Source organism: Rosa rugosa, chromosome 6, assembly GCF_958449725.1.
Source record: "Rosa rugosa chromosome 6, drRosRugo1.1, whole genome shotgun sequence".
Taxonomy (NCBI): domain Eukaryota; kingdom Viridiplantae; phylum Streptophyta; class Magnoliopsida; order Rosales; family Rosaceae; genus Rosa; species Rosa rugosa.
The window spans coordinates 53,232,790-53,260,060 of NC_084825.1; the positions used below are offsets into that span (position 1 = coordinate 53,232,790).

The 27,271-nt window shown below is 38.9% G+C and overlaps 4 protein-coding genes and 1 pseudogene across 4 annotated transcripts; 1 reads left to right on the forward strand and 4 right to left on the reverse strand.

The window, feature by feature from the left end:
• Positions 1-895: 895 nt before the first annotated feature.
• On the reverse strand, positions 896-4,632 carry LOC133717696 (cyclic nucleotide-gated ion channel 1-like). The gene is made up of 6 exons (XM_062144411.1): positions 3,995-4,632; positions 2,844-3,050; positions 2,467-2,753; positions 2,140-2,251; positions 1,774-2,025; positions 896-1,469 (listed from the first exon to the last, which is right to left on the reverse strand). Exons 1-6 carry the CDS (start codon positions 4,265-4,267, stop codon positions 912-914), a joined length of 1,689 nt encoding a protein of 562 aa, XP_062000395.1. The 5' UTR covers positions 4,268-4,632; the 3' UTR covers positions 896-911.
• Positions 4,633-8,661: 4,029 nt separating this feature from the next.
• On the forward strand, positions 8,662-10,281 carry LOC133718464 (casein kinase 1-like protein 11). The gene is made up of 6 exons (XM_062145316.1): positions 8,662-8,781; positions 8,874-8,948; positions 9,061-9,121; positions 9,269-9,368; positions 9,545-9,568; positions 9,907-10,281. The coding sequence occupies exons 2-6, from the start codon at positions 8,889-8,891 to the stop codon at positions 9,935-9,937; spliced, it is 276 nt and encodes a 91-aa protein (XP_062001300.1). The 5' UTR covers positions 8,662-8,781; positions 8,874-8,888; the 3' UTR covers positions 9,938-10,281.
• A 3,658-nt stretch (positions 10,282-13,939) lies between these two features.
• Positions 13,940-14,653, reverse strand: LOC133717014 (cyclic nucleotide-gated ion channel 1-like). Its single transcript, XM_062143639.1, has 2 exons — positions 14,528-14,653; positions 13,940-14,425 (listed from the first exon to the last, which is right to left on the reverse strand). Exons 1-2 carry the CDS (start codon positions 14,651-14,653, stop codon positions 13,940-13,942), a joined length of 612 nt encoding a protein of 203 aa, XP_061999623.1.
• LOC133718361 (cyclic nucleotide-gated ion channel 1-like) lies at positions 13,957-15,623 on the reverse strand. Its single transcript, XM_062145192.1, has 5 exons — positions 15,525-15,623; positions 15,110-15,409; positions 14,899-15,010; positions 14,528-14,775; positions 13,957-14,425 (listed from the first exon to the last, which is right to left on the reverse strand). Coding segments are annotated over exons 1-4 (531 nt in total). The 5' UTR covers positions 15,527-15,623; the 3' UTR covers positions 13,957-14,425; positions 14,528-14,658.
• Positions 15,624-20,307: 4,684 nt separating this feature from the next.
• Positions 20,308-23,067, reverse strand: LOC133717015 (cyclic nucleotide-gated ion channel 1-like; annotated as a pseudogene).
• Between the last annotated feature and the right edge of the window lie 4,204 nt (positions 23,068-27,271).

Genomic DNA, 27,271 nt, shown 5'->3' on the forward strand with positions numbered 1-27,271 from the left:
TACCAACAAAACCAAATTTGGGTTGTTAATGTATATCTCAACCCTACCAACTCTTTCCTCTATAGCCCATAGCTAGGTAGTGGATGAGGAATGGTCATCCTTATAAAAATTACGAGTCGGAAAAAACCAAACTTCATGATACACGTGAAATTGGTTTTTGTCTAGCACAGGAAAAGTCAATGCTCGACTCAAGATATTTATGTCCAATTAGTTTTGAGTTTGGACATAATTTTTCTCTAATTTTTATTGTTTATCTTTGTATATAAAGCAATGCGTGTCCTGTCATGAATGTATATAAGACGCGAATGGTTTTTCTTCATAATACTAACTTTAACTAAAATCATTCATTAGTTAAATGTATCTATAGTTCATCACCCTACATAATTGATTTAATTTGCTAGCTAACCAGTTGCCTTGTGAAGCACCAAGGGGAGTAGACTGTTGACGAAACCTAGCAAAACAAAACTGAAATAGGGAAGTGTAGATTGTTGGTGATTCGGGCATATCCTAAATATATTAGATGAAGTTTGGGGCATATCCTAGGTTGTTTAATTTTGGGTTCTTCCTCTTCTTAATCACCTTTTATCTTTAGTGAGAAATGTGCAAGAATAGACAATGAATTTATCTTCACTAATCAAAATATGTAATTTTCTCAAGACAGAAAAAAGAAATGCTCCTCGATCAGCTTATCGATTGTGTCCCAGCTAGCTACCTAGTTGGCTCGGGGAAGGAGATTAGGTCCTTGATGACTTGCCAGTTTTTACTTGGGGCAATTCATTATAAGCCCAATTTTTATAAAAAAATTTAGGTAAAATTCATCCATTATTTCTTTTCAATTTACAGCCAAAAGTTACCATGTAGGATAAAATAATACAACATTTTTTCTCTCAAAATTATACTGCAGGAAAATCCTATGCCCCTAGTTTTCTCTTTTTATTACCCTGACCAGTAACCATTTGGGGACCCTTTGCAGACTTGTTCTTTTGTAGAGTTTTAATGCGAGTGACTTGTCTTTGTATTGCAGAAGCTGCTAACCTCTTCAACTGATTCAACTGATCTTTGTTATAATATTGGTACAGAATCTTGTCCTTGGTGAAATGCCACCAGCATTTGTTGACTACCTTCTTCAAGTCTTCGGCCTCCAGAGCGAAGACCTCAACTTTGTTCAGAGACCTAACAAATCTGGTCGAGTTGGGCAAGTCGGAAGAAGAAGTAAAACTTGATATCCGATTCAGAAGTTCTTCCCCATATAAATCACCTTGCTCAAGAACCTTAGAATTACCAAATTTTATAACTTTATCTCCTTTATGTATTCTGTAGGTCCGAACCATGCCTTGCCTGATGAAAAACATCTTATCAAGTGGACGCCCCTCTTCCATAATAGGATGCTCCTTTTCGTAAGTCACCGACTTAAGATACGTACATATTTCTCGTAACAATCTTTCATCCATTCTTTGAAGCATCGGAACCTAGGTTAACATTTAGGAGAAAAAAAATAAAAACTATTAGTGTAATGACCACAAATTACTTTTAGTAATGACAATATTCTACGTATTTTATGTGCATTATCAAAGTCAATACTTAGTTACTTAAACTAGAAACCACTTTGTTCCGCAGATGATTTTATTTACCGTAAGAACAATTTTTTCTTAGTTACCATGAGTTATCATTGTTTTTTTTAAAACATTATCATACATTCACTTGTTTGAGAAACATGCATGTGTGTGTTGGAGAAGATATCTCATGAATACAAAGAGGAATATAATTACTTACTTTCTTAAGTGTAGCGAGTCGCATATAGTGTCTGATTAAATTGCTGTGTCTCACGGGAAGTAGAGAGAGGATGTTCTCCACCTGAACATCTTTGTTCTCTTCGATTCTTCGTTCCACAGTTTGCATGATCAGTTTCTTCAGTACTTTATTAGGGATGCCCTTTCTTGATAGCCACAAATCTACCTCCAGATCTTTCGTTTTCGTTCTCCGCCGAATCTCTTCTGCTCGTGTAGTTCCAAACTGCAAATATGTCTGTGGACGTATATATGTTCAACACAACGCCACAACAGTGGTAAAAGCTTTTCAGTTCATATATATGGATGATTAAAGCATGAATATATATAAAGACTCTGAGCATGCACAAACCTGCAAATTTCCAATGAGATATAAAAATAGTAGCAAGCCAATAATAGAAATGGAAACCGCAAAGAGGTTTTCCCAAGCATTGGTACTGGGCTGCAGGTTCTGACCAAGAGAACTGCAAGCATGAAAGAAGCTATTAAATAGTACTCGATATCTACACACACACACCCCTATCACTGTTGTCAAAACAAATCTAGCTACACTCATTTCCTTATCTATACATTTTCACTTCTCGATTATAATACCATTTGTAACTATTATAACGGGAGTATTTTTTACCCTCCACTTTTCAACATAATTTAAATTATATCAAAATAAATAGGTGCAAACCTGAGATTTCGCAAGCCCCACCAGAAACAAATTAAAAATTTTTGCGGAAAATTTGTTGACCCTAGCATGCCAGAGAGAAAGGCATCAGTAAATACACCAAAGTCGAATAGTGTTGGGTTCGGTGGATTTGTAGGACATAGTCCATTTAGTAATGTTACATTTCTTGATGTATGGTGATCATCACAGCCATAACCGCCATGTTCATATTGATTTTGACTACGGTAAGCGGATTGCCAACAAGCTGTCTCTTTTAATATAGAAAAATAATACCACACAGCTCCGAGTACCTAGACAGTCGATAAATTAATTAATGATCTGACTTCATAGGAAATTAATCATTTTAAAAATTTAATGAGTTCAGTTAAGAGTGAACTTACATGACTAGCTAGAATGTAAAGAAAGAAATTGAAAACACTTTTAATCCATATGCCCGCCTTTCTTGGAATCAAATGGCGTTCATTACACAACAGAAAAATGCGAAGAACCCGTGGCACATATTGAAGCAGAACAAGAGAGTCTAGGAACTTCCTTGTTTCCGAAGATCTTGAGCTCCTCATTTTGGAAAAGAAGCTGAAAATTACAACCTGGAAGAAAAACAAAAGCCAATTGTTAGCGAGGATACTTAATATCAATTACTAATAGACCTGTAGCCCAACTTGGAATTAATATATACACATACACACACCACATATAGTAGGTCAACGGTCTTTCTCAAGTCGTGGTACTTATTTCTTTTATAGCCTATGAAGAAAAATATTATATCCTTAATTTAGTTTTAGTATTTCACTGAAATTTATTCAAGAGTATAGTCGCCGTTCATGCAAATAAAGTCCTTTTTGGTATACCATATGCATGTGTACAACTGACCTACAAATAGACCGGATTTTGATCCGGATCCGTTCTAGATCCATAGTTATTGAACGGATTTGGATTGAAAATTTGATCCATTGATCTGTTAATGATCTAGATTGGTTAAACACAGATTTATGTTGATCCGATCCGTTAATGATTCTGTCCGTTTTTATAGTAATTAAATATTATTTTTGTATTAATAAGATGTTATTTTCTAAAATATTAACTATAAAATATACAACACTTACTACTTTTGAATAGAAAATAATAAATATATAATATTTTATTAAAATTTCATAAAAGTGTTATGATACAAATTTAATATTATTATTAAAATTTAAAAATATTTGTTATTATAAACCGATTAGATTAGCGGATTGGGTATCTATTAATCCGGCAGATATGGATTTAGATTGAGCTATCAACAATCTACCGGGTTAATAAATCATGTCGGGTTGAAAATTTTTATTACTAAACGGATTGGATTTAGGTCGATCCGCTACAAATCCAGTCCATTTTCAGGTCTAGTCAAAAGTAACTAAGAAAATTGGAGGTTTTAAACAAAGTAAAATCTCGATTTAGTAACCCAGTCCTCAACGGAGCAATGCTATGTAAAGCAGAAAATATATTAAAACTTGAGCGAAATAGAGAAATAATAGATCATCGATAAACTTACCTGTGGAACGGGAAGAACAGCTAAAATGTCCACTAAAATGTATGATCGGAAAATCCGGTTAGCTACTACCATAGACGTGTTTGCTATTGCCAAAACACGCTCGAGTGCTGATTTCTTTCCACTTGAGGAATCCCCAGATCTGGCTGATGGTGATTTAGCCGTAGTCATAGCTAATATATTTAAAAGAATGTCCATCATGTAGAGGCGATCTGTAAACGATCTTGATGCAAGAGCAATTGCCTTCAAGTTTTTGTCCAAACTGAGGCACTTCATGTCTTCATCTACTATAGGAATGTAGAAGAACAAAGGATCGAGCGACACAGCAAGCACGCATGTTACTATAAATATCTTATTCCATATTGGAAGGAAATTCCCTTCTGGATCAACAATTTTATTGAATGTTCTTGACCATTTGCTTCTATTTCCTGCCTCCTTTGCGGCAGATTTACCTGTTGCAGTCTCTGATTGCCAATGTTCTAACACCTCTCTGATAATTAAGAGGAAACATATATAAGCTTCATTAACAAGAATAACTAAACTTGTTTATACCAGTATGTAGTAGCAGATCTATGTAATATATTATATATGAACCAATTATAAGAATACAAAGACGAATAAGTGTTCTTATAGAATTGACCTCTTAGTCTCAGCCACATCTAACATTACGTCAGAGTGGTGGTTTGCCATAACTGCCACTGATCAACAGTCTCGAACGCTCGAAATTATATCTGATTATGACACAATGGTCCTCCAATACTTGACACAAATTCTTAGAAAGTGGATTCAGCTCGCTTCCATTGAAACAAATAATTCTGAGAATGAAGTACTGAGATCAAATTTCTAGCTCTACCAGTCTACCCTATATGTAGTCAATGTTAGTTTAATCATTTGCCGACTATTTATTGTCCCTTGTAGGTCCAGATCCTCTCCTTGGTACACTGCATCCTTAGTTATCCTAGACTTCTAATCTGGACTATCAACGGAAAATCCAAAGGCTATAAATATGACACGTCAGCAAAAGAGCTTATAAAACTCATTAAATGAGAACAAACGCCGTTTCTTAGCTAACTGAATCAAACAAAAAAGAATAAAAAAGGGTTAAATACTGTTTAGTCCCTGAAGTATGCATTCGTCCTCGTTTCAGTCCCTGCTTTTCTAATTTAATCTGAAAAATCTCTGAGGTCACAATTTCATGTCTAATAAGTCGTCGCCGTCTAAATGCTTCGTTAACTGGCTGACGTGGCAGATCAGTAGACGCCAACTCAGCGCCACGTAAGCATGGTGGATGTTAAAATGTCGAAAATAACCCTAGCCTCCCCTTTTAATTTTTTTAATTCTTTTCTTTTTTGTTCTTGTTGCAATCTCTTCTTCCTCTTGTTCCTTTACCCAAACACGGGCCTCATCATCCTAGCTCTTCTTCTTCCTCTCATCAAATCCAACCTCAAAGCTAAAGAAGACAAACAAAGCCACTCCGTGAGACCAAAACCAAGGAGAACCCAGTCTTTGCCTCATGTTTTGGCTTTCATTCCTGAGCAAGTGCGCCACCTCCACGCCACTCACTCTCCGGAGTTCCTCGGTCTCCGATTCACGACACTGTTGGGCTTCTCAAAGAATCGAGCTCTGGTTCAAATCTCGTGATCAGAGTTTGGCCACAGAGGCAGAGCTTCAATGACCACGACTTCAGTCTGGTTCCATCCAAATGGAAGATGAACCAGACTACGGAATCCGACGGTGATGGCGGGTACGAGGCCGACGGTGATGGCGGCAACGCTGCATGCGGTTGCGATTTTGCTGAAGCAGGCTGAGGATTGGGATAGGTAACCTAATCTCAGTGCTTCAGATTGATTATTTTCTGGTAATTTTGGGTTTCAAAGAAAGAATTGGGGTTAATTTGAGGTGGAATTTAGTTTTTGATGAACTTGGAAATACCCAGATGTTGGATATGTTGGTTTGATTGATTATGCAAGTGTAGTTCTTGGAATTTGTTGATATATAATCGCAATGGAATTGTTGGTTGAGCTCGATGGTGGTTGTGGTAGTTTTGGTGGTGGTGAAGGTAGGAATCTGGGGGATTAGAAATGAGGAATTGAGAGGCAGTGGCTTGGAGAAGTGGGTCTGGGAATGGTTGTGGTGGAGGGTAAAGGTGGTCGGATTGGGTGTAGTGACAAATGGAGTAGGAGGTGGTGCAGCAGCAAGTGGTGGTGGTGAAAAGGTGGTTTTGGAGATGGTGACTGTGAAACTGCTCTCGGAGACTTTGTTCCTGTTCAAGTTTTGGTGGTGCAGCAATAGAGGGAATTCGAGTTTGAGTTCTTTGAGTAAGAGAGGTTGGTTGATTCAGTTTCAGATGAGGCGGCGAGGGGTTGAGGAAAGCGGCGAGGGGTTGGGCTCAGAAAGAGAGCTTGGTGGTGGTTATGGTGGTTTGGGTGTGAAGAAGAAGAAGGGTTATTTTGGACAATTTACAGGTTGCATGGCCTGCAAATGTTGAGGTGGTCTGGCTTGGAGTGCCACATCAGCAACATAACGGTCCAACTTGATAGAATCTTAACGGCGAGGACCTATTAGACACGAAATTATGACCTCAGGGACTTTTTAGATTAAATTAGAAAAGCAGGGACTGAAATGAGGACAAAGACATACTTCAGGGACTAAACAGTATTTTGCCCAATCAAAATCATCGTTTTCAAACTTTAAACAACGCCATTGCCAGACTTCTACTTTCTTTCCTCCTCCTCCATCCATCAGGTTCGTCTCCTGCATCTAAATTCTTATGGCCAGTGGGAGGTATATTATGAGTTTTCGACTATTTCTTTGCTCAAATTTGTTATTTTCTTGCTAAATTTTTTTATTTATTGAAACTAGATTTTGTCGAGTATATATATATATATATATAGTCCGGTTCTGAAAAAGACGTCCGCACTTTAGCAGCTGAGGCGTTCCAGGCGGCGACGGCGGCGCGCAGCTTGCAGGAGGGAGGCTGGAAGCATCCCGGACGGTTCTGGGCAGCGTTCGAGGTCAGAGGAGGTCGGTGTTGCAGGTTCTGGGCAGCAACCCGACCTGCAACTGTAGGTTTTTTGCAGCGAGCTGCAACCCCGTCGTCGGCGACTCCACCGACTGCAGGCCTCTCCGTCCGACCCCTGCCGTCCGTCCGCCAAGCCCCGCCGCTCCGTCGAACCCCGAGCCGAGCTGCAGCGGCGACGTCCGCACTTTAGCAACAGTGCGGACATCCTCTTCAGAACATTTTCGTGTGTGTGTGTGTGTGACACGTATATATATATATATTCACGGTGGGTTACTGGATTTGTAACTTTTTTGGTTCATTGGGTTCTCTCCCAATTCAGTAACTTCTAATTCTACCCTGCAATCTTTCATAGAAATCTATTGCCTTATTTATAAAAGATCCTAAACTCGTCCATAGCTTTGACAACCCTAAAGATTGGAAGATGGGATTCCAAACTCGCAAAAAGAAGGATGATTGATATGCATTATAAACTACATAAACCTGAACATGTAAAGATCAAATGATAAGACAAAAAAAAAAAGGGCAGGCATAGTTCATGTCGTTCATAGCAGAAGAGGGATAGAAAAGAAGAAAAGAAGAAAGGGAGAAGAAAAGTCGAACCTATGAAATTTCTTTTTCTCGAAATCACATACGCATTAAGGGCGTCATAGCTGTTACTATCGTTCTTCATCGAGAGCCAGGTGTTTAAGAGGAGCCACAATATAATGAGAGTGTAGAGATGAGGAGAGAAGACGATGGGTTATGGGAGTTAACGTCGAAGTGGAAGAAAAGTAACGACGTTAAGTTTCAGCAATTAAGAGTCCAATGGTGGTGTGGATAAATACTGACCTTTATATTTAATGGATGGCTTAGATTAATAGTCAAGGAAGCCAAGGACTGAAACTAGTCAAGGAGAGGATATTGATTGACAATTAGGTGACCTAAGTCCCAAGTTTTTTTTTTTTTTTTTAATCGATCAATTATTGACAATAGGTGTCGACGTGTTATATCTCTCACCCAAGTCTTTCTTTTAATCGATCAATTATTGTTCATTACCGATTAGTAATTAAACCTCAACATGGTAAATAAACCTCTAAGTGTCACATGCAAATTGGTATTTGATTAATACTTTGTAATTCTGATTGCAATTCATTAAAGCTTGTAGAATTTTCATCGGAAATTGTTAGCTGCATTCCTCTTGAGTAGTCTTGACCACCCGCCATAGAAGCCATCAAGGAAACTTCATGTATGGCTGGATTGTGGATTTCATTTTCTAGATTTTCTAGGTAGCTAAACCCAATGAAAACTTTGAAGAGCTTTTTACCAATAACTACAAAATGACATTACTATTTACCAATAGCAGACTCCAAAACCAATAGCCCATGCAGCCAATAATTGAAACAGGCTGTCAGCCCATTTTATAGAAAAAACACTCAAATATTAAGAAAATTACGAAACATGCCACTGAGACTCACATAACCCATTTCTCCCAAAATCAGAACGGTTCCAAAATCGAAACCATCCCAAAATCCAAATCCTCCCTAAATCGATCTAGGGCTCCGACGAAGGTAAGGGACGAAGCAGCTTGCGGATCGAGGCGGCGAAGGGAGGCTGCGAATCCTGCGAAGGGAGGTTGCCAATCCGGCGAAGGGAGGCTGCCAATCCGGCGAAGCAAGGCTGCGAAGCCGGCGAAGTGAGGCTGCAAATCCGGCGAAGCAAAGCTGCGAGGCAACCGGCGAACCTAGGCTGCGAAGCCGGCGAAGTGAGGGGGCGAAGGGAGGCTGCGAAGGTTAGCATAATGCATTAGATATTATCTGTAATGATGAATCTTATAAAAAGATGTACAAACATGATTGGGCTACTAATTTGTAATTGCTGCAGGTTATCAATTTGACTATGTATTTGATTGGACAAATACTGAAGTATCCACAAATTGGCTCCAGTTCCAGAACACGAGTAAGTACTTAATTTGTTGGGGTTTTCTCTAAAGGAAAATAATATCATTTTTGTTTGTGTGTATATTTGCATCGATAATGATCGTTATTTCATTTGAATGTCTTTCTAGCAGGCAAGTGCAAAACCAGCTTTGAACCCTGGACCTTCTGCAGAAAGAACAGAAAGGCCTTCAGGTTTGTAAGTTTAAGTTTTCAAGCAAGGCTTGAAATGCATCAGTCTTTACTTATGTAAATAGGTGTTTACAATATCTTCAATAGTTGGTCTTGGATCTGTGGTTTAGTCTTTGATTGAATTAATTTTTAATTATATGAATATTTCAGTGGGACAAGATTTTCTAGAAGGAATGGTTCTGGGCATGGTTCACATGGTAATAACTCCAGACATAGATCAACTGATGATGCGCCATCATCCAAAGATGTGGTGAGTGGTGCCAACATCTTATACAGTTTATGTTTGAGAAATTTTGAGGGTCAGTACTTTTAGCCTCATGTTGTCACAGGTTTTGGCATGGGTAAGCTATAATGACATTGTGTTGTTTATTTGTTTTGCAATTTGGTGGAGCTGTACTGATCCTAATTTATTTGTTATTTCTACAGGGCTCAGCAACATTTTGTTTGTAGGTCAGTAGCTATAGTATGATTGTTAGTTTTGTATTGAGGGTCAGTAGCTTTAGTTTGTGTTTATGTTAGTTTCTTATGGTTCTTTGTTCTTGCAAGTTCATGGATTAGTTGCAAATTTTGCTGCTTGTATCTTCTACTTCCTTTCATTTTTTTCTTTTCCAATTTTTATCTTGGAAAGAAATAGAAGAAACTATAGAGATTAGGCTCTGTCTTAGTGATAGTTTTTATGTGTTTGAATGCTATGATTTTTGAAGAGAAAGGATTAGAGTTGTAATCGCCAAAGCATTTTTTGGCACACTTTGTCATCCCTTATGCTCTGTGTGCCGGTTGACTTGCAGGATGGATCTAATGAAAGCAATACTGAAGTGAGCAAACGCGAGAGGGCCAGGCTAGTATACTATTGGGGGTCAGTATACTACTGATGATCAGTACACTACTGATGGTCAGTATACTACTGGGGCTAGTATACTACTGGGGGTCAGTATATTTCTGAGGGTCAGTACTCCAGGAAATCCTGCTGGAGAAACTTCTTCACCATGAGAAGAGGTGAAATTCAAAGCAACTTGTATGTGAAAGCAGCAAAGCCAGAGATAAATGATATATTGTTCAAGTTTCATATTGTAATATTTATAAATAGTTTTTGAAATTATTAAATAAATGAGTTGTTTATAAGAAAAACAAAGATGGAATATAGAAATATTATTTCTTCACAATGCTACTGACATTCAGCAGTGTTAATTCACATTATCAAACTCACAAGGGCAGATTCGTAAATTACTTACCAATAGAAATAATTCAAAAAGTGAACAGTACCGCATGAACAGTACTGCATGGGAATTTAAAAAAACAGGCCTGCTAATGGTAATTTATGGACTAAAAGTGTAGGTAGTGGTAATTTGCTAAACTTTGAACCCCAATAGATTGAGTTGAGACGATTCTGTCCAAAAAAAAAAACAGAGAGAGAGAGAGAGACTGTGATGATATAGGTTTGGCCTTTTATTCATTAAGATTATATAGTTTATAATAGGATTAAATATTTGTTACTCCTTGTACTTTTCTCTAAAAAACAGTTCAGTCCCTCACCTTTTAAATTAAACAGTTTAGTCATTATTCTCTCTAATTCTCACACAATACATCCAAAATGACTATTATACTCTTCACTTCATCTTTTTATCATTTTTCTCTCTTTTGTTATGTTTTTTTTATATTATTTTTCTCTTCTTTTTTTTTTTAATTTTTTTTTTCTGCCTCTCTCTCTGTCTCGCCGGAGCTGCTCTTGGCCTCGGGTTAGAACCTTCTTCTTCTTCTAAACCTTCTTTTTCTTCAACCCATCATCCATAATCTATCCAATTGATAGCAATTGAGCCAATAGCCCAGAAGTAACACTCCATAGACTACAACAATTCAAAAACCATCAGCCAAATCTATGCTTCTCATCTGCAACATAACAACCAGAGCCAAACACCCAATCATCAAAACCTGCATTTTTCACATCAAATTTCAAGTCAAACTTCTCTATAACTACAGCAAGTCTTCTACATCACAACATTTCCATCATTCCAATTGGGCATTGTTCAATTACTTGACTCACAATTAGAGAGAAAGAAGGCGAAATGCTAAAGAAGGCAAAAGCAATTCAAAATTTGAATTGAAAAAAAGGAGATGAAGAAGAAAGGTGCTCACGGTGTTAGTGGGCTGAACCCTAATTTCGAAATGGCTACCCTTGAGGGCCTTCAAATGCCTCAGAGATATTTCCTCCGCCGCCGCCTTCACCTGTGGCCAAAGCCTGGCGAGATTCGACCCATCTAGAAAACCCTTTCCCTTGTTTTCCGTAGACCTTTTTTTTTCCTTCCGATCTTCAATTTCGGTTTGCGGGTCAAGCTGAGGAGGTTGGGGTGGCGAGAGTGTAGAGCTGGGGAGGTTCAGGAGCAGCTTTTCGAGATTGGCGAGAGTCAACAGAGAGAGAGAGAGAGCAGAAAAACTAAATAAAAGAAAGAGAGAAAAATAAAAAGAGAGAGAAAAATGATAAAAAGAGGGAGTTAAGGGTATAATAGTTATTTTGGACTCATTTTGGACATGTTGTGTGAGAATTAGAGAGAACAATGACTAAACTGTTTAATTTAAAAGGTGAGGGACCAAACTGTTTTCGGAAGAAAAGAACAGGGAGTAACAAGTATTTAATCTTTTATAATAACTGTTTGATTGAAAGAAGAAAAAAAAAAAAGCAAACGTGAACTCTCTCACCTAAACCCTAAGGCCTTCCGGTTGCAACTTTCTTCTCATCCGGCGGCGCCCGGACGTCTAGCCTGGCCTCCAAACTTTCCGTTGTCATGCGGTTTGCTGCCGGACGGGCAAACTACTGCCCATGGGACACCGTCAGGGATTCTCTTTGGTGTTTTGTCAATTTGGCTTGGCTGGGATGGTGGAGACGGTGGTGGTGGGGCTGTCCGGGTCGGTATTCGTTCCCGCTGCTGGTTTTCTTGGATCGTCGGCGTCATGGAACTCGATTTGCAAGGCTGGATCTTGGACCGACGGCGTTGGGCCGAGGAGTTGGAACCCAGATTGGGGATGTTTTGTTCACTTTGATGCAGGTCGGCGGTGTGGCTCGGAGCGATTGGGTCGCTGCCATGGCAGTGTGGCTCTTGACGACGTGGGTCGGCGGAATGGATTGGACGGAACTCTGCCGGAAAGGGCCGTACGACGGGGTGCTGGAGAAGAAGGCGGACTCGGCCCGAATCAGGCTTCTGTGCCGGGAGATCTCCTTGGTATGCCCTATTGGGCTTATTTGTTGGGCTAAGGTTCTACCGTAGTCCATCAGCTTCTATTTGGGCTAGGGTTTGGCTCTTGGCCCATACCTATGTTTTTAGCTTTTGTCTAATTACAATAATTGTCCTTGTATTAGGAACCAAACGAGTGTAGTTTTGGCTTGTCTATTTGCTATGTTTTTTTCATAGCTTATAGGCTTGCTTTTATAGTGAGCGATAAGTTCAAATATAGTTGGTCTATTCTATGTACTACTGTGGCTCCTCCACGAAGCCTTGTTCTGGCCATTTTATGTGTCAGCGGGTGAGTATATAATGACCTTCTTGGCATGCGCTATTATCAATGGAATTACTATTATTCAAAAAAAAATAAAAATAAAAAGCGGAATGCTTGAAGCCCAGGTTTAAGTGGCGCAATCCAGGCGCTTGAGTTGAGAGAGTGATAGGGTAGCTTATGCAGTCCAACGAGTTGTGTTCACTATAGGGGTGGAATTGGAAATTTGATTTGAAATTTTGAAAGTGGGTCGAGGTTACTGAGTTTTGGGCCTTTTGACCCTTCAGGGTTGGGCTTTCAGCTGCAGAAGAAGAATTACAGAAAGAAATACCGTGCCAGGGGAGTGGTAAACTGATAATACTCGACTGTGATTTTTGTTACTCTCTTTGTAAAGATAGCTACTTTCAACTCCGAGGGTGGTTGTCTTTCATTTTCAGAACAAAATGGGAGAGAGTGATGAAAGCTTACAGATTTTGATGTCTGTAACTATATATATATATATATATATATATATATAGCCGTTCGAGAGCGGACGTCCGCAACCTAGAAAAAGTATGGACGTCGCTCCTCCGACCTCGATCGAGCGGCGACGGCGCGGCGCGGCTTGCATGAGGGACGCTGGGGGTCGTGCGGAGGGGTCTGCGGTCCGGTGGAGTCGCCGGCGATGGTTCTGCGGTGCTGCACAGAACCTACAACTACAGGTGAGGTGGATGCCCAGAAACCGGCAAGCCCGACCTCGAATGCCGCCCAGAAGAGGTCTGGGACGCCTCCGGCCACCCTCCGGCCAGCCCCGCGCCGCCTGCTGCATCGATGTCCGCACTTTAGCGAAAGTGCGGATGTCCGCTCCTGATCGGGCCTATATATATATAGCATTGTCCAAGAATGAATTTAGAATACTAATAAACCAAACGAGCTACTTAGCCTTATGGAGAATGAACCAGCTCCGATCCTTCATGACCAAAATGCCCCTCTCTGCTTATGCATACGAGGTGCTACAATACCCATTGTAACTTGGAGACCTTATGTTATTGCTTTTAATTTGCACTTCATAGTGACATTAAAACTCGGAATCAATAGCTCTAAAACTTCAAAAGCGAGGTACTTTGTTCTGATTAGGGACTTGTTAATTACACTTGACCTAGAAACTATATATATAAACGAACCAAGGTTCTTGTTCAAGAATTAATCTAGCTAGAATAATACTTAAAAAGCCTAACTTAGCCAGCTAGTTACCTGCCACCTAGAGCACAAACTGGTGCAGGTAGCCGATCCCTCATGACCCTACTGATGACCTTTTGGAACTTCTGGCTAGCACTACCCTGATTAGTAGCCAACTTAAGGAGAGAACTTCTTTTTCGGTTGCCTGCGGCGATGGATTTCTTTTTCTATGGAAGATACTGCAAACTCCTCTAACAGAGACTGGTCGAATTCCTTTGGATCCTTGTTCTTGGTGAAATTCCACCAGTACTTAATGGCTACACTCTTCAAGTCGTCCGCGCTCAGCTCAAAGACTTCAACTTTCGTGACAGGCTTAACCATTCTGGTCGAGATTGGTGAGTCGTGGGAAGAGCTAAACTTTGATACCCAATTGAGAAGCTCTTCTGATCCATAGAAGTCCCCTTTCTCAAGAAACCTGGAACCAATTTTTCCACCTTTACCATTGGTCCTGTAGGTATGTACTGTGCCATGTGTGATGAAAATCATCTTATGGAGTGGCTCTCCCTCTTGAATAATGCAACTGTCCACAGTATAGTCCACCAGCTCGAGGTGCTCACAGATTGCTTTCAGCAGTCTTACCCCCATAGTTTGAAGCATTGGCACCTAAGTTCAAGAAAAATTTTAGTTGTTAACTACTTAACTATGGCTAGGCTATAAGCTTATAGTCTCTCCACTATTAAATTCACAAAGCAAATTAATGCTTACTTTCTTGAGTGTAGCCAACCGAAGATAGCGCATGATATATTTACTATGTGCTGAAGGAAGAACAGAGAGGATGTTCTCAACTTGAACATCATTGTTCTGTTCAAGTTTTTGTTGTATGAATTGCATTATCACTACCTCAAATTGCTAGGCCGTCCCTTTCTAGATAGCCACAAATCAACCTCTAAATTTTTCGTTAACATCTTCCGTCTAATCTTCTCTGATCTTGCAGTTGCAAACTGCAAATATGTCTACAATATTCCACAACAAAAGTAAAGTAGCATAGGTTTAGTTCATTAAATGTAGTACTAAAATGCATTTCTATGTACTATACTACTATCTGAGCATTAAGATATCATTAACTAGACCACAACCTGCAGACTTCCGATGAGATATATAAACAGTAGCATGCCTACAATGGAAATAAACACGGCAAAGAGGTTTTCCCATGCATAGGTACTTGTTTGGAGGTTTTGACTAAGAGAGCTGCACAATTAATAACAAATGCAGCAATTAGTATATAAGAACGTCTCATGGGTCATGAAGATATGTAAACAAAGCACAGTACAAGTAATATTATCAAACCTCAGATTTCGCAGCCCCCACGAGAAACAGTTCAAGAATTTTTGAGGAAAATCAGTCGACTGCACTAGGCGGTAGTCAAGCGCATCAGCAAATATACCAAAATTAAAGTGCTTTCCTTTCCTTTCGTCCGGTGGGTTTATCGGACATTCTTTGTCTAACGATGGGATAGTTCTCAATCCATTTCGTCGTTCACTACAACTAAAGGTACTAGGTTGACATCCCTTGTGACGTTGGCAAACAGAATGCCAACAATCCATCTCTCGTTGAGTGGCAAAAAAAGTACCAAAGAGCTCCGAGTACCTAAAAATCAAAAAGTTACTTAACAATTGAACTGCAAAGACATTTGCATGTATATGGAAAATATGAAAGAAATATAACTAGCTAGGATCATTAATTAAGAAAAATTAGGGCTTACATGACTTGCAAGGATGTATAGAAAGAAATTGAAAACACCTTTAGTCCACATGCTTGCTTTATTAAGAGTTTTCTGACGTTCTCTGCACAATAAGTAAACGGGAAGCAAATTGGAACAAAATAAGAAAGTCGAAAAGCCTCCATTCTATCGAACATCCCGGACCCTTCATCTTCGGAAAGAAAACGAACATTCCCACCTACAAATGGCAAGCATAGGTTCAAGCAACTAGAAAGAGAGGGAAACTAAGCAATATTACTCCATAAAAGACTTCTCTTCATTACCTGGGGTATGGGAAGAATAGCTAAAATGTCAATCAGGATGTATGATCTATTAACTTTCTCCCAAGCCCTCTTAGCTATTGCAAAAACAGTCTCAACTGTTATATTCCCCTTCGAATTAGGAGCTTCGAATTCCGCTTGTGTTTTGGTCTCCCCAGAAGCCTTGGATGACTTGGTTTGAGGTATACTAATCAAAATTCGCATAATAATGTCCCCAATGTAGAAGTGATCTGTGAGTAACCTCAAGACAAGGGCTATGGCCTTCAACCTTGTGTCAAAATATACACACCTTCTTCTTCCCGTTTATGACTGGAGTGTAGAAGAACAAAGGATCAAAGGAGACAGCAAACACACAAGATGCTACAAATATGTTGTTCCACATCGGAAGGAACTTCCCTTTTAGATTGAATATTTTGTTAAAGGAGAACAAAATGACACAATGAACAACAAGTTGAACTCGTCAGTAAATTGAGTACATTATTTGATACAGTGATCTACAAGAAGTAAAATGCAAAATCTTCAAGTCAGGTGAAGAACTGACCTCTGAGATTTCTCTTCTTCCGTGTGCTCTACATTTAAAGCTATTTCAGGGTTAGCCATAACTCAAAACGTTTTGAAGCGGTTTTCTTTAACGATCCTCAATTTTGCAGCAACTGAATCGCCTTGGAAACAAAGATTGAGAAACAACTATACTCGATCAAGTATAAGTGTGAATCAATAGCGCCACATTTTATACATTGACATGCACATTTAATTTGTTAGATATAAGCTCAGAATTCACTTCATTTGATAAAGTTTTCTTTTTAATATCATTGATTCCTTTCATTTTGTTTTTGGTGAGTGATGAGTGCTTCATACAGTGAAGTAGTACGAGTTGTCAGACCAATAAAAATGCAAAATTAAAGGAAGAAGACAGGTCCTCCCACGTATCGTCAGACCCGGCCCTGCTTGACATTATTTGACCCAGGTCACGAGGAATGTCAAAATCCTGGCCCAGAATGTGACCCACGATGGCTGGTTGCCAGCTCGGCCCAACCCACAACGTCGGTGACGTCAGGCGCTGGTCTGGAAAGGGTGACGCTTGTAGGCTCGAGCGTGGATATCAATTTCTTGTCGTGTAGCGGGAAAACAGGTCTGGCGCGTCCTGGACATCAATTCGTCGCGTAGAGACATTAAATGGGAGGGAAAGGGTACACGTGCAAGGTAGCTGAAGGTTCTTTTGGAAATTTGAAACCAATGGTCATTTAATCTGGACCGTTGAGTTTCAATTAGTCAAGAGATCTGACGGCAGCCAATCAACCTCTGTGTGTGGGTGTATATATAAAGCTAACAAAACGGTAACAAAGAAATTGTAAAAAAATCTAAAAATTTCCTTATAAATATACCTACAATTTATTTTACCTCTCACACTCAAAAAATTATATCTTTCATAGTTATACAAAGTTTTTCTTCCTCCTCCTATAGCTCATTAGCTCTCATATGAAGCACATTGAAATATATTTGATTTCCATCATTACCATTTATTTACATCTAATATATTTTAATTTTATAATAAATAAATTAATAAAAATTCAATGAAATAGTAACTGGCTGGTTAAAAAACATAACAGGTGGAAACACATGTCCAGTGGCAATGAACATTGTTTTGACCCAGTGACCCTGACCTATTGACTCAACAGGTGACCTTGCTCTAAAAATTACGAGTTGGAAAAAAATTAACTTTATGATACATGTGAAATTGGCTTTTGTCTAGTATAGGAAAAGTCACGTCAAGATATTTATGTCTAATTAGTTTTGAGTTTAAACATATTTTTCATCTAATTTTTATTGTTTATTTTTGTATATAAAGCAATGCATGTCCTGTCATGAATGTATATAAAGCAATGCATGTCCTGTCATTAAAATGATAATGGTAATTAACAAACCTCATGATACAAGAAGGAGAGAGAGAGTTTATCAGAGACAACCTAGCAGAACGCTCTGCTAGGGTTTGTGGTGCGGCGGCCCTTCTTGGCTGTCGTGACCTATACCTACTCCATTCATGGAGGAAATTTCAGGCTTTTGCCACTTCATCTTCGTCTTCCTTGTCTTCAGAGGCAGTGCGTCTGTGGTGCGGAGTTTGGGCGCTGCTGAGGCTGTGTCGGTGGGCCAATTTGCTGTTGGTACACCATCGAAGGGAGGCGGTGATTACTGGGAGGAGTGGGATCCGGGTAGCAGTACCGGTGATCTAAGGGTTTTGGGGCAGGGTCTCGCTGCAGATATGGTGGTGATGGGTGCTTGGTCGGATCGATGGTTGAAGGATAAGGGCGGTGGGAACCAGGTTTCTTCTTCTACCGGTGGGTTTGGATCTTCATCTACGTGGGATTACGACGCTACCGGGACGGGGCTGAAGAACGTCGGATTCTGGTGCGAGGCGAGGGGATTGGGTTCTGATGGTGATGGCCGTGCGGTGGTGTTGGCTTGTTGGGACTTCGATGGAGGCGTTTTGTTCATCGGCGATGGTTATCGCAGTTTGGCAGTCTCTTCCATTGCAGGTCATAGGGCCGCGTCCGACGGTGCTGCTGTCCAGATCGCTGGCACTAGGATCCGGATATGGGATCCAGGTGGGCTTGGCAAATGGAGCCGGATCTGGGATCCGGGTGGAGTTTGGTTTTGGCCTGCGGCCCACAATCTTTGTTGGGCTTTTTATGATTTGCTAGAATGGATTAGGGCTCCTATGCTTTACTGGTATTGGATCCAGGACCCAATTCTATGGTATTTGTTCGTGAAAGATCGTCTGCCAACATGGCCATGTTCTGACACCCTTGGCCGGCTTCGATCTTTAGGTGGGAGAGTGCCTTCATTCCGGCGCCAAGTTGATTTTTGTCAATTTGTGCGTTGGAGTTCGATGGGTAGTCAAACCACCGACTACTCAATTCACTACACAGCTGCAATCCGTAGTGTAAAATCAGTACTGCGTTTCGATGCTGCTGCTCTTAAATTTAATTATTTGTATTTCAGATGCAATTTTTGCATCTTTTACTTTCGCATTGTTTATTTTCTTTTTTATGCCTTTTGGCATGGTATCGTTGCAATCTCTCAATTTCAATAAAGGGCTGGCCTCATTTTACTCAAAAAAAAAAAAAAAAAACAAACCTCATGATACACCAGCAACCTAATACAAAGTTTCTATTGCATTTATTGTAGTAGTTAGAGAAAAACACACTCGGACCTAGCGTGCTCTGCTAGGGTTTGGTAGACGGGTTGACCTTTCTACTATACCTGGTCGTCGTTTGATGGCTGCTTTGAAGTCAGTCCAACTGGCTTTGCTTCTTGTCACCTTCTTCTTGGTCTTTGTTGATGGAGAGGTTATGGGGGTGGATTTTGTTCGTTCTGCAGGTGTGAGAGGAGTCTCGGATTGTATCTGGGATAGGGAGATTGATGGCTTTCGATTATGGGAGCATGATGGATGTCGATCGGTGCTTGCTGATTCCCAGGCTGTGCGGGTAGGAGATATGGCGGCGGGGTCCACGGCGCCAGGATTTCTTTCATTGAAGACTCGGACCGATGGGATCGGGTACCCAATCTTTGGATGCTCTTTTCTTCGGTGGCGGCGGTTATTGAAGGTGGAATGGGATGAATTTGACGTTGGTGGTGGAGTGATTGTTCGTTTGCCATGGCCGGAATTACAACCGATCTTGTCTTACTTTGGAATGGATGGTACTGGCTGCTGGAACGCTGATTGTTCTAAATGCGGCAGTATAAGGGGCATTTGGGGTGAATGCAGTGGCTTTGGTGGCAGCGTTCATGGCTGGAGCGGCGGCAAGGAAGTTTTTTTCCCTACTCAGGTCGAAGCTTGGAGTAGCTGGGCCGTTTGGGCCTTGTATTGGCTTGTGGGCTGTAGCTCTGGGTTCTCTACTCTAGTTACCCTTGTGTTATGGGGCTGGATGGTTTGGGTCTTTAAGGCCCATAGTGCTGTTTAATTTTTGTTTGGGTCACAAAAACCAGTGCCTTAGTTGTTTCCCATTTATGTCTGCTTCGAGGTTTCTTGATTTTTTAGAATAATGGTGCGTGGATTTCCTAAAAGGTGGGTGTACTCGGGATTTTTTGGGATTTTATCCTTCTAGAATAGGGTTTCATGAGGTTCTAAGGAACGATTGCTTTCTGTCGACCCCATAGGGATGTTTCGTTTTTGTACTGCTTGCTAAATCTAATGAAAGGGCTGACCTATTTTCTTTCAAAAAAAAAGTTTCTATTGCATTTGACAAGTCAATTAGACTTATGGTCAACCCTAAATAGTAGTTTTCGACATGTACGCTACTCGTCCAAACTCTTTATATTTCCACTACGTAGTTCCTCTATCATTATCCGAGACAATATTTATTTTCTAAACTATTATTTCAAGAACATCTCCGTTCAAAATCAACTTGGCCATCCAAATGAACTGTCCTTTTGTTTTCATGTACAACGTATAACCGTATTGAATAGCATGTGCTTCATAATTGGCATAGTTGTTTTACTTTGTCCTAGTTGCCTTGGGAAGCACCAAGCGAGGACTTGGGGGAAGGTACAGGGTCCCTGATCAGAACTTTGCCTACTCTTTGCCAGTTTTTACTACCCTGACCAGTAGCCAACTGGGGACCTTCCTTGTTCTTTGCTTGATTAATGCGACGAACTCGTTTTTCTATGGCAGAAGTTGCAAACTCCTCCAACTGCTTCAATTGATCCAAGTTGCCAAAGTATGCAGAGAGTTCCTTGTCCTTGGTGAAATGCCACCAGAATTTAGTGACCACACTCTTCAAGTCATTGGCCATCAGTTCAAAGACTTCAACATCGGTTATGGACCTGGCATTCCTAGTCGAGTTGGGAAAATCAGAGTTGGTAAAGTTTGAAGCCCAATTTAGAAGCTCTCCTCCATATAATTCACCTTTCACAAGAAGCTTAGAACCGCTTTTACCATTTGTTCTGTAGGTTCGTACAATGCCTTGCCTTACCAAAATCAGCCGATCAAGTTTATCCCCTTCCCGAATAAAGCATCTATCCACACTATACTCTCTTGGCTGGAGGTGGTCACAGATTGCTTTCAACAGCTTTTCATCCATAGTGTTGAGAATTGGAACCTATATACATTTAGCGTTAGACAAAAATCTAGTAATGGACATTGGCCAGGCTATAATGGAGAACTTTGAAAATCATGAATGAATCATAAATCATAATACAAACGACTCACTTTCTTGAGGGTAGCCAAACGAAGATAGCGCTTGATAAAGTTACTTTGTCCCGAGGGAAGAACAGAGAGGATTTCATCTACCCGAACTTCTTTATTTTCTTCGATCCTCCGTCCCACAGTTAGTATTGGAGTTTAGCATATTACCAGCAATTAGTTTGGCATATTGCCAGCAATTGTTTTTTGTCTGTTGTTCTCTTCTTTTTCACTTTCTTTTTGCTGTCTCTTCTTTTCCTTCTTTTCCGTTTTTTTTTTGTCTTTCTCCTTTTTCCTTTTGCTGTTCCCCTTTAACCTTTTGTTGTCTTCCTTTTCCCTTCCCTTCCGTTTATATGTTTTCTCCTTGTAAAAGATCATGTTAATTGAATCATATCAAAAAGAAGAAAAGCTTGCTCCATCAGATATGTTTTTCAACAGTTAGCATGATCACTTCCTTCAAACTCTTAGGGAGGCCTTTTCTAAATAGCCACAAATCTATTTCTAGACTTTTTGTTTCCATTTTCCGCCTAATCTTTTCTGATCTTGTAGTTGACAACTGCAAATATGTCTATACATTCCACAACAACTGGATATCAGCATTACAGTTGTAAGAACAAAATATACATATATATGTATACAACTATACATATACATACGCAATACCAACCTGCAAATTTCCAATGAGATATAGAAATAGTAGTAATCCTATTATAGAAATATAAACTGCAAATAGGTTTTCCCAAGCGTAGGTACTGGTCTGGAGATTTTGACCAAGAGAACTGCAGAAGTGAAATAGGGCAATCAACACATAAGTAAACTGATTAAGAAAGTTATACTGAATTCATTTCTTTATAAATTCTTTGGTATCAACATAAGTAAGCAGAGCACAGCTAAAATAAATAAGACAGAAAATTGCAAGATCAAACTGACAATGTAGGTGCAAACCTCAAATTTTGCAGCCCCCACCAGAAACAGTTCAAGAATTTTGCTGCAAAATCTGTTGACCCTAACATGCCAGATTGAAGGGCATCAAGAAATATACCAAAATCAAAGAGTGTCTTGTTTGGAGAATCTACAGGGCATAAATTATTTAGTAATGTGACATTTCTGAACGTGCGAGTGTCGTTACAGTCAAAATTACTAGGTTCACATCCATTTTCTCTTTGGCAAGCATATTGCCAGCAAGCTGTCTCTCGCTGAATGGAGAAAAAGTACCAAAGAGCTCCAAGGACCTAAAGGAGCAAGAAGTTAGTTTATGATGGAAATGCAGAAAACATATCCATGACTAGCTAGGAATAAGAATAATGCAGATCTCGTTGAGCAGTTAGGCTAGATATTTAAGATGAGTTTGAAACTTACATGACTAGCCAGGATGTAGAGAAAGAAATTGAAAACGCTTTTAACCCATACCTGTCCTTTTAGTAGTCTTTTCGCATTTGTTACACAACAGGTAGATGCGAAGAACTCGTGGCACATATTGCAAAAGAACAAAAGCATTCAAAAACTTTCTTGTCCTCAAAGATCTCGAACCCTTCATTTTTGAAAAGAAAATGAAGAACACTACCTGAAACAGTTAACAAAGGTTTAAGCCAATTGTTAATTTTCAAGTGGTGACAAACATGTGTCTCAATAGATTAATATATTGATATACTATGCCAAATTTGTCAAAACAATGGCTCCAGAGAAATGTAATTACCTGTGGGATTGGAAGAACAGCTAAAATGTCAACTACAATGATGTAAGATTGCAAAACCTTCTTGGCTATTGGAAATGCCCTCTTAGCTATTTCCAGAACATCCAGAACTGATTTCTTTCTTTTAGAAGGAACTTCCTCACCTGTTTTATTTCCTTGGGAAACAACATTCTTAGTTGATGTCTTCACTTTCGATATAAGAATAATTTGTAAAACAAGGTCCCCCATATAGAATAGATCTGTTAATGACCTTAACACTAGAGCTATGGCCTTCAACCTGTTGTCCTACTTAAGGCACTTGACGTCTCTGTCGATGATCGGAATGTAAAAGAACAAAGGATCCAATGAGACTGCAAAAACACATGAGATTACAAATATCTTGTTCCACATTTGAAGGCATCGTCCTTGTGGATCAAGTATCTTTTTTATTCTTGGCCATTTTCTACGTGGTGGTTGATGTTCTCCATCTTGTCTTACAGACTTAATTTTAGCCAGTGATGATTTCCAAAGTCCTATATATATATATCTCTTTGCCAAAAAAAAAAAAAAAAAAAAAAAGTCCTATATATCTGAGAAAAAAAATGCAACAGATTCAACTGAGATGCGCGCTGTTAATCAAATGAACGACATAGAAGTTCTAGGCCTAGAACAAGTTTGAAACAATTCATATGCAATAATGATACTAGTGAAGTTAACAAAAACTAACCTCTCAGCTTTCTCTTCAGCAAAGGCGTAGCTACATACGGGCTCCGTTGGGCTACAGCCCACCTCAGATTTTGAAAAAACATAAATTTGTAGCTTAATTATGGTTTAACAGATTAAATATTAAAAATTAGCCCACCTCAAATTTCTAAACTTAGCCCATATGTTATTTATTTTCTTGTTTTAGTCATACATTAGTCTGCAATCACATGCTCTGCATGTGTACGAAATTTTTTTTTGTTTTGTTTTTTTTTAAAAGGTGGGTAGTTATTGCAGAAAAAGTAGATTCACTGGTAGTTATTGCAGAGAGAAAATAGTAGGAGAGAAAAGTGGGGGTTGTGGAATCATTTCTTTTTCATTTTCTTAATAAAAATCTATTTTATAATTGTCTTATTTATCCTTCTAATTTAATTTATTTACAAAGTTTTTTAATCTTTCAGGGTTAAATCTGTCAAAATTTTCAATTTTGGCTAACAAAACCTCTTATTTTAATAATAACTAGTTTGCAATCACATGCTCTGCATGTGTAAGAAAAATTTTAATTGTAAACAAAAAAAAAAGTTATCTGCAAAAGAAAATTGATTCAATGGGTAGTTATTGCAGAGAGAAAATAGTATGAGAGAAAAGTAGAGGTTGTGGGATAATTGATTTTCTTAATAAAATCTATTTTATAATTGTCATATTTACCCTTGTGATTTAATTTATTGTCAAATTTTTTTAATCTTTCAGGGTTAAATCTGTCAAAATTTTCAGTTTTGGCTAACAAAGCCTCTTTTCTTAATAATAGTATAGATATAGATATGTTATTTATTTGCTTGAAGTATTTGATTTTGTATTATGCTTTAAGAGGCATAGTCACATAAAAAATTTGTGTTTTTTTTTTTGGTAAATTAGGTCTGAAAAAGAGCTAACTGAGAATTATAATATATATTCAATAATTAAAGATTTTTGCTTCTATATATTCAAGGGCGCGGGGTACAATTTGAGTAGGTGTGTTCTTTTGTCTTAAACTTTTGTTATCAAATTTCTATCACACGTTATAATGTTGATTTTTTGGGTCACTTAGCTATTTGATTATTTAATATGTATTTAATATATAATGTAGTTTAATTTAAGAAAAGAATAAAACATATTACTTGTAAACCTTAAGAAAAAATAATAATTTGAAAGCATTAGTAAACTTTTAAGAAAATAATTTTTTTTTTAGCCCACCCTATTTTAAAATCCTAGCTCCGCCATTGCTCTTCAGGGTCCTCCACGACTAAAGTTACTTCCAAGCTGGTGTTAGCCATAACTCAACTGATCAAATTTAGTACACAACCAATTTAGGAGCTTCTCAAAATCACCAAAAAGTTAAGAATACAGATGACTGAAGCCGAAAATGAAACGACACAGCTCTCCAAGATTGAAACGAAACTTTGTGAAAGAAGTACTGATGCCAGGTTCTACATACTTATTATATACTATGCAGCAGGTCCATATTTTATGTGCAGTCAATTGGTATAGTAGATATAATTAAAGGTTTCATTTAGACAAGTTTTAATCATTTGCCAGCTTAAACTACACTTGTTTCTGATGGAAGACAAACAAAGAAGCATCGACATTGGGTGCTCTTATGAGTCTTATCTCTCCCTAGTTTTTCTCTAACAATTTGTTCATTATCAACCAATGCAATGTATTATAAAACTTGCAACTCTTCGTTTTCATTAACACCTTAAAAATGACCAGTTGATAAAAAATGATAACCCTCAGCTAACAATTTCGAAAAGTCTTCGCTTGCATTTGATAAAACTCATTCAAACTCGTCGACTTTTCGAAATTGTTAGCTGCTTTCATACTCCAGCATCTAAATTACAGGAAGCTTCATGTGTAGATTATGGATCTCATTTGGCTCATGAACATATAACTAATGGCATAAAGTAAGTTGCAGATCTTCAACTGTAAGATTTTGCTGAGAAAAGTCAAGTTCTTGTACATGATTGTTCATAGTGCGTAAGCGCGGAGGTCAGATTGAAACACAGACATGACGTTTCATAATGCAGACTCTCCAGTAGGAAGCCCAATGAAAACTTCAAAGACTGGACTCTCGGAGATTTAGATAGATAATTACAAGGTTTGAATGTTTGTGGGCTTCTATTTTGCCATTGACCCATAAGCTATATGTCGGTTGGAAAACAAATGCATGAAGCCCATGTTTACAATTACTCACCAAATGTTCTTATGCATAATATCTAAAATATTTTCTTGTTGTTTAATGCTAAATGCTAGGCATTAACCTAATTAGACAGTCGAACAAGCTCAAAGTTCATCGCTAGACGATCGGACAAGCCAATAGTTCGATCTCATAAGTGAAGTACTCCTTGCATGACACAGCCTTTGCCACCAATCAAGCCACTGATAAGGCTGTATATTCCTACTTTCATAACCAGCTGCAATCACGGAGTTTCAAAAAAGCTAGAATTGCAAGTCCTAGTACACAAGTCCACAACCACCCACTTTCCTCAAAAGAAAAAGAGCACTAGCAACAGAACTGTAGGATCCACATTCACATCTCCAGTAGCTCTAAATCAACACCTTCAAGTTTCATTTTCTTCTTTTCTAGGATTATATGTCCCAATTCAAGGTTGTTATGATGGGGTCTCTCCTTCCTTGCCAACTTAGTTTAATGTTTAGATTGCACGTTTAGTAATGAGTGCCTTCCAAGGGGCAAATGACTTATACACAGTACCATCCACTCCATCAGACATCTCTCATTACCATTGTACATGATTTGAGCGTGGTCTCAATACCCATGTGCTTCTCAAGTTTCAACCCACTAGCCAATTTAGCTAGCCATATCATGCTTTGCAGACTTCGTCTGTATTGGGATGTGTCCCTTGTATTGTTGTTTGGCTTTGAGCCTTGTTAATTGATGCAACCTTTTGACAAAAAAAAAAAAAATGGTTATGGATCCTAATCTTAAACTCTAATTTTATTTTACTCCTAATGAAAGTATCTTGAAATTAATAATCCTATCATTAACATAGATATCTTCCGTCAAATCTGTCAACTATGCTATAACAATACAGTGATACACCATATAGGAATTACACTTGTTCTTTTGGGGTGTTCACAATTCTCATGCACTTTTTCTTAGCACCCTACTAGAGTCTAAGCTAGTAATGAAGTTCCCTGGTACCAATTCATTACACTGGTTTATGTCCCACTCCTACTTAATACAAATTTAGCAAGCACAAGGAATGTGTGTATCGATTGATTGTTGGATAGCTACTGATGTAGAAATTTGAACCATTCAAACCATTTGGAGATTTGTGGAAACCATTCATTCCCCCAAAACACGAATGGTTGGAACTTCGAAGTTGAAGTCCAAACCCACAAATCCAATAGTTTGGAGCAATTCACCATCTACAGTCTATTATCTAACTGCCACCACTACAGCCCACGAGGGTTGGTTCAATTAGCAAGGATTAAATTGTGCGTTGAGCCCCAAGTCCCCCAACCGAGTTCTCTCAACTGAGTTCGACTCCCGCTATCAATAATTCCTCTCGGGTGGGTAACTAACTTAACAAATAATCTGGCTTAAGGAAATACGAGTGTGGATAGGATCTTTAGTTAGACTATCAGACTAATCCGTCAAATACAAGACGTTACGTTTTCAAATTGTAACGATCAAAAACAAAAACTCTATTTATAAGAAACATAAAATTTTGAGTAACAGAACATACATACTACGTCCCATCTAAAAACTTTTCGAAAATCAAGAGGGTTTTAACAACCGAAGCGAAAAGTTCAAATATTTACCCATCTTGGATGGACCCACCCTAAGACAAAGATAAAAGAGCAAATTAAGGAAGGTGAGACCCACCAAAGAGGCTAATGATAAAGAGAGAGA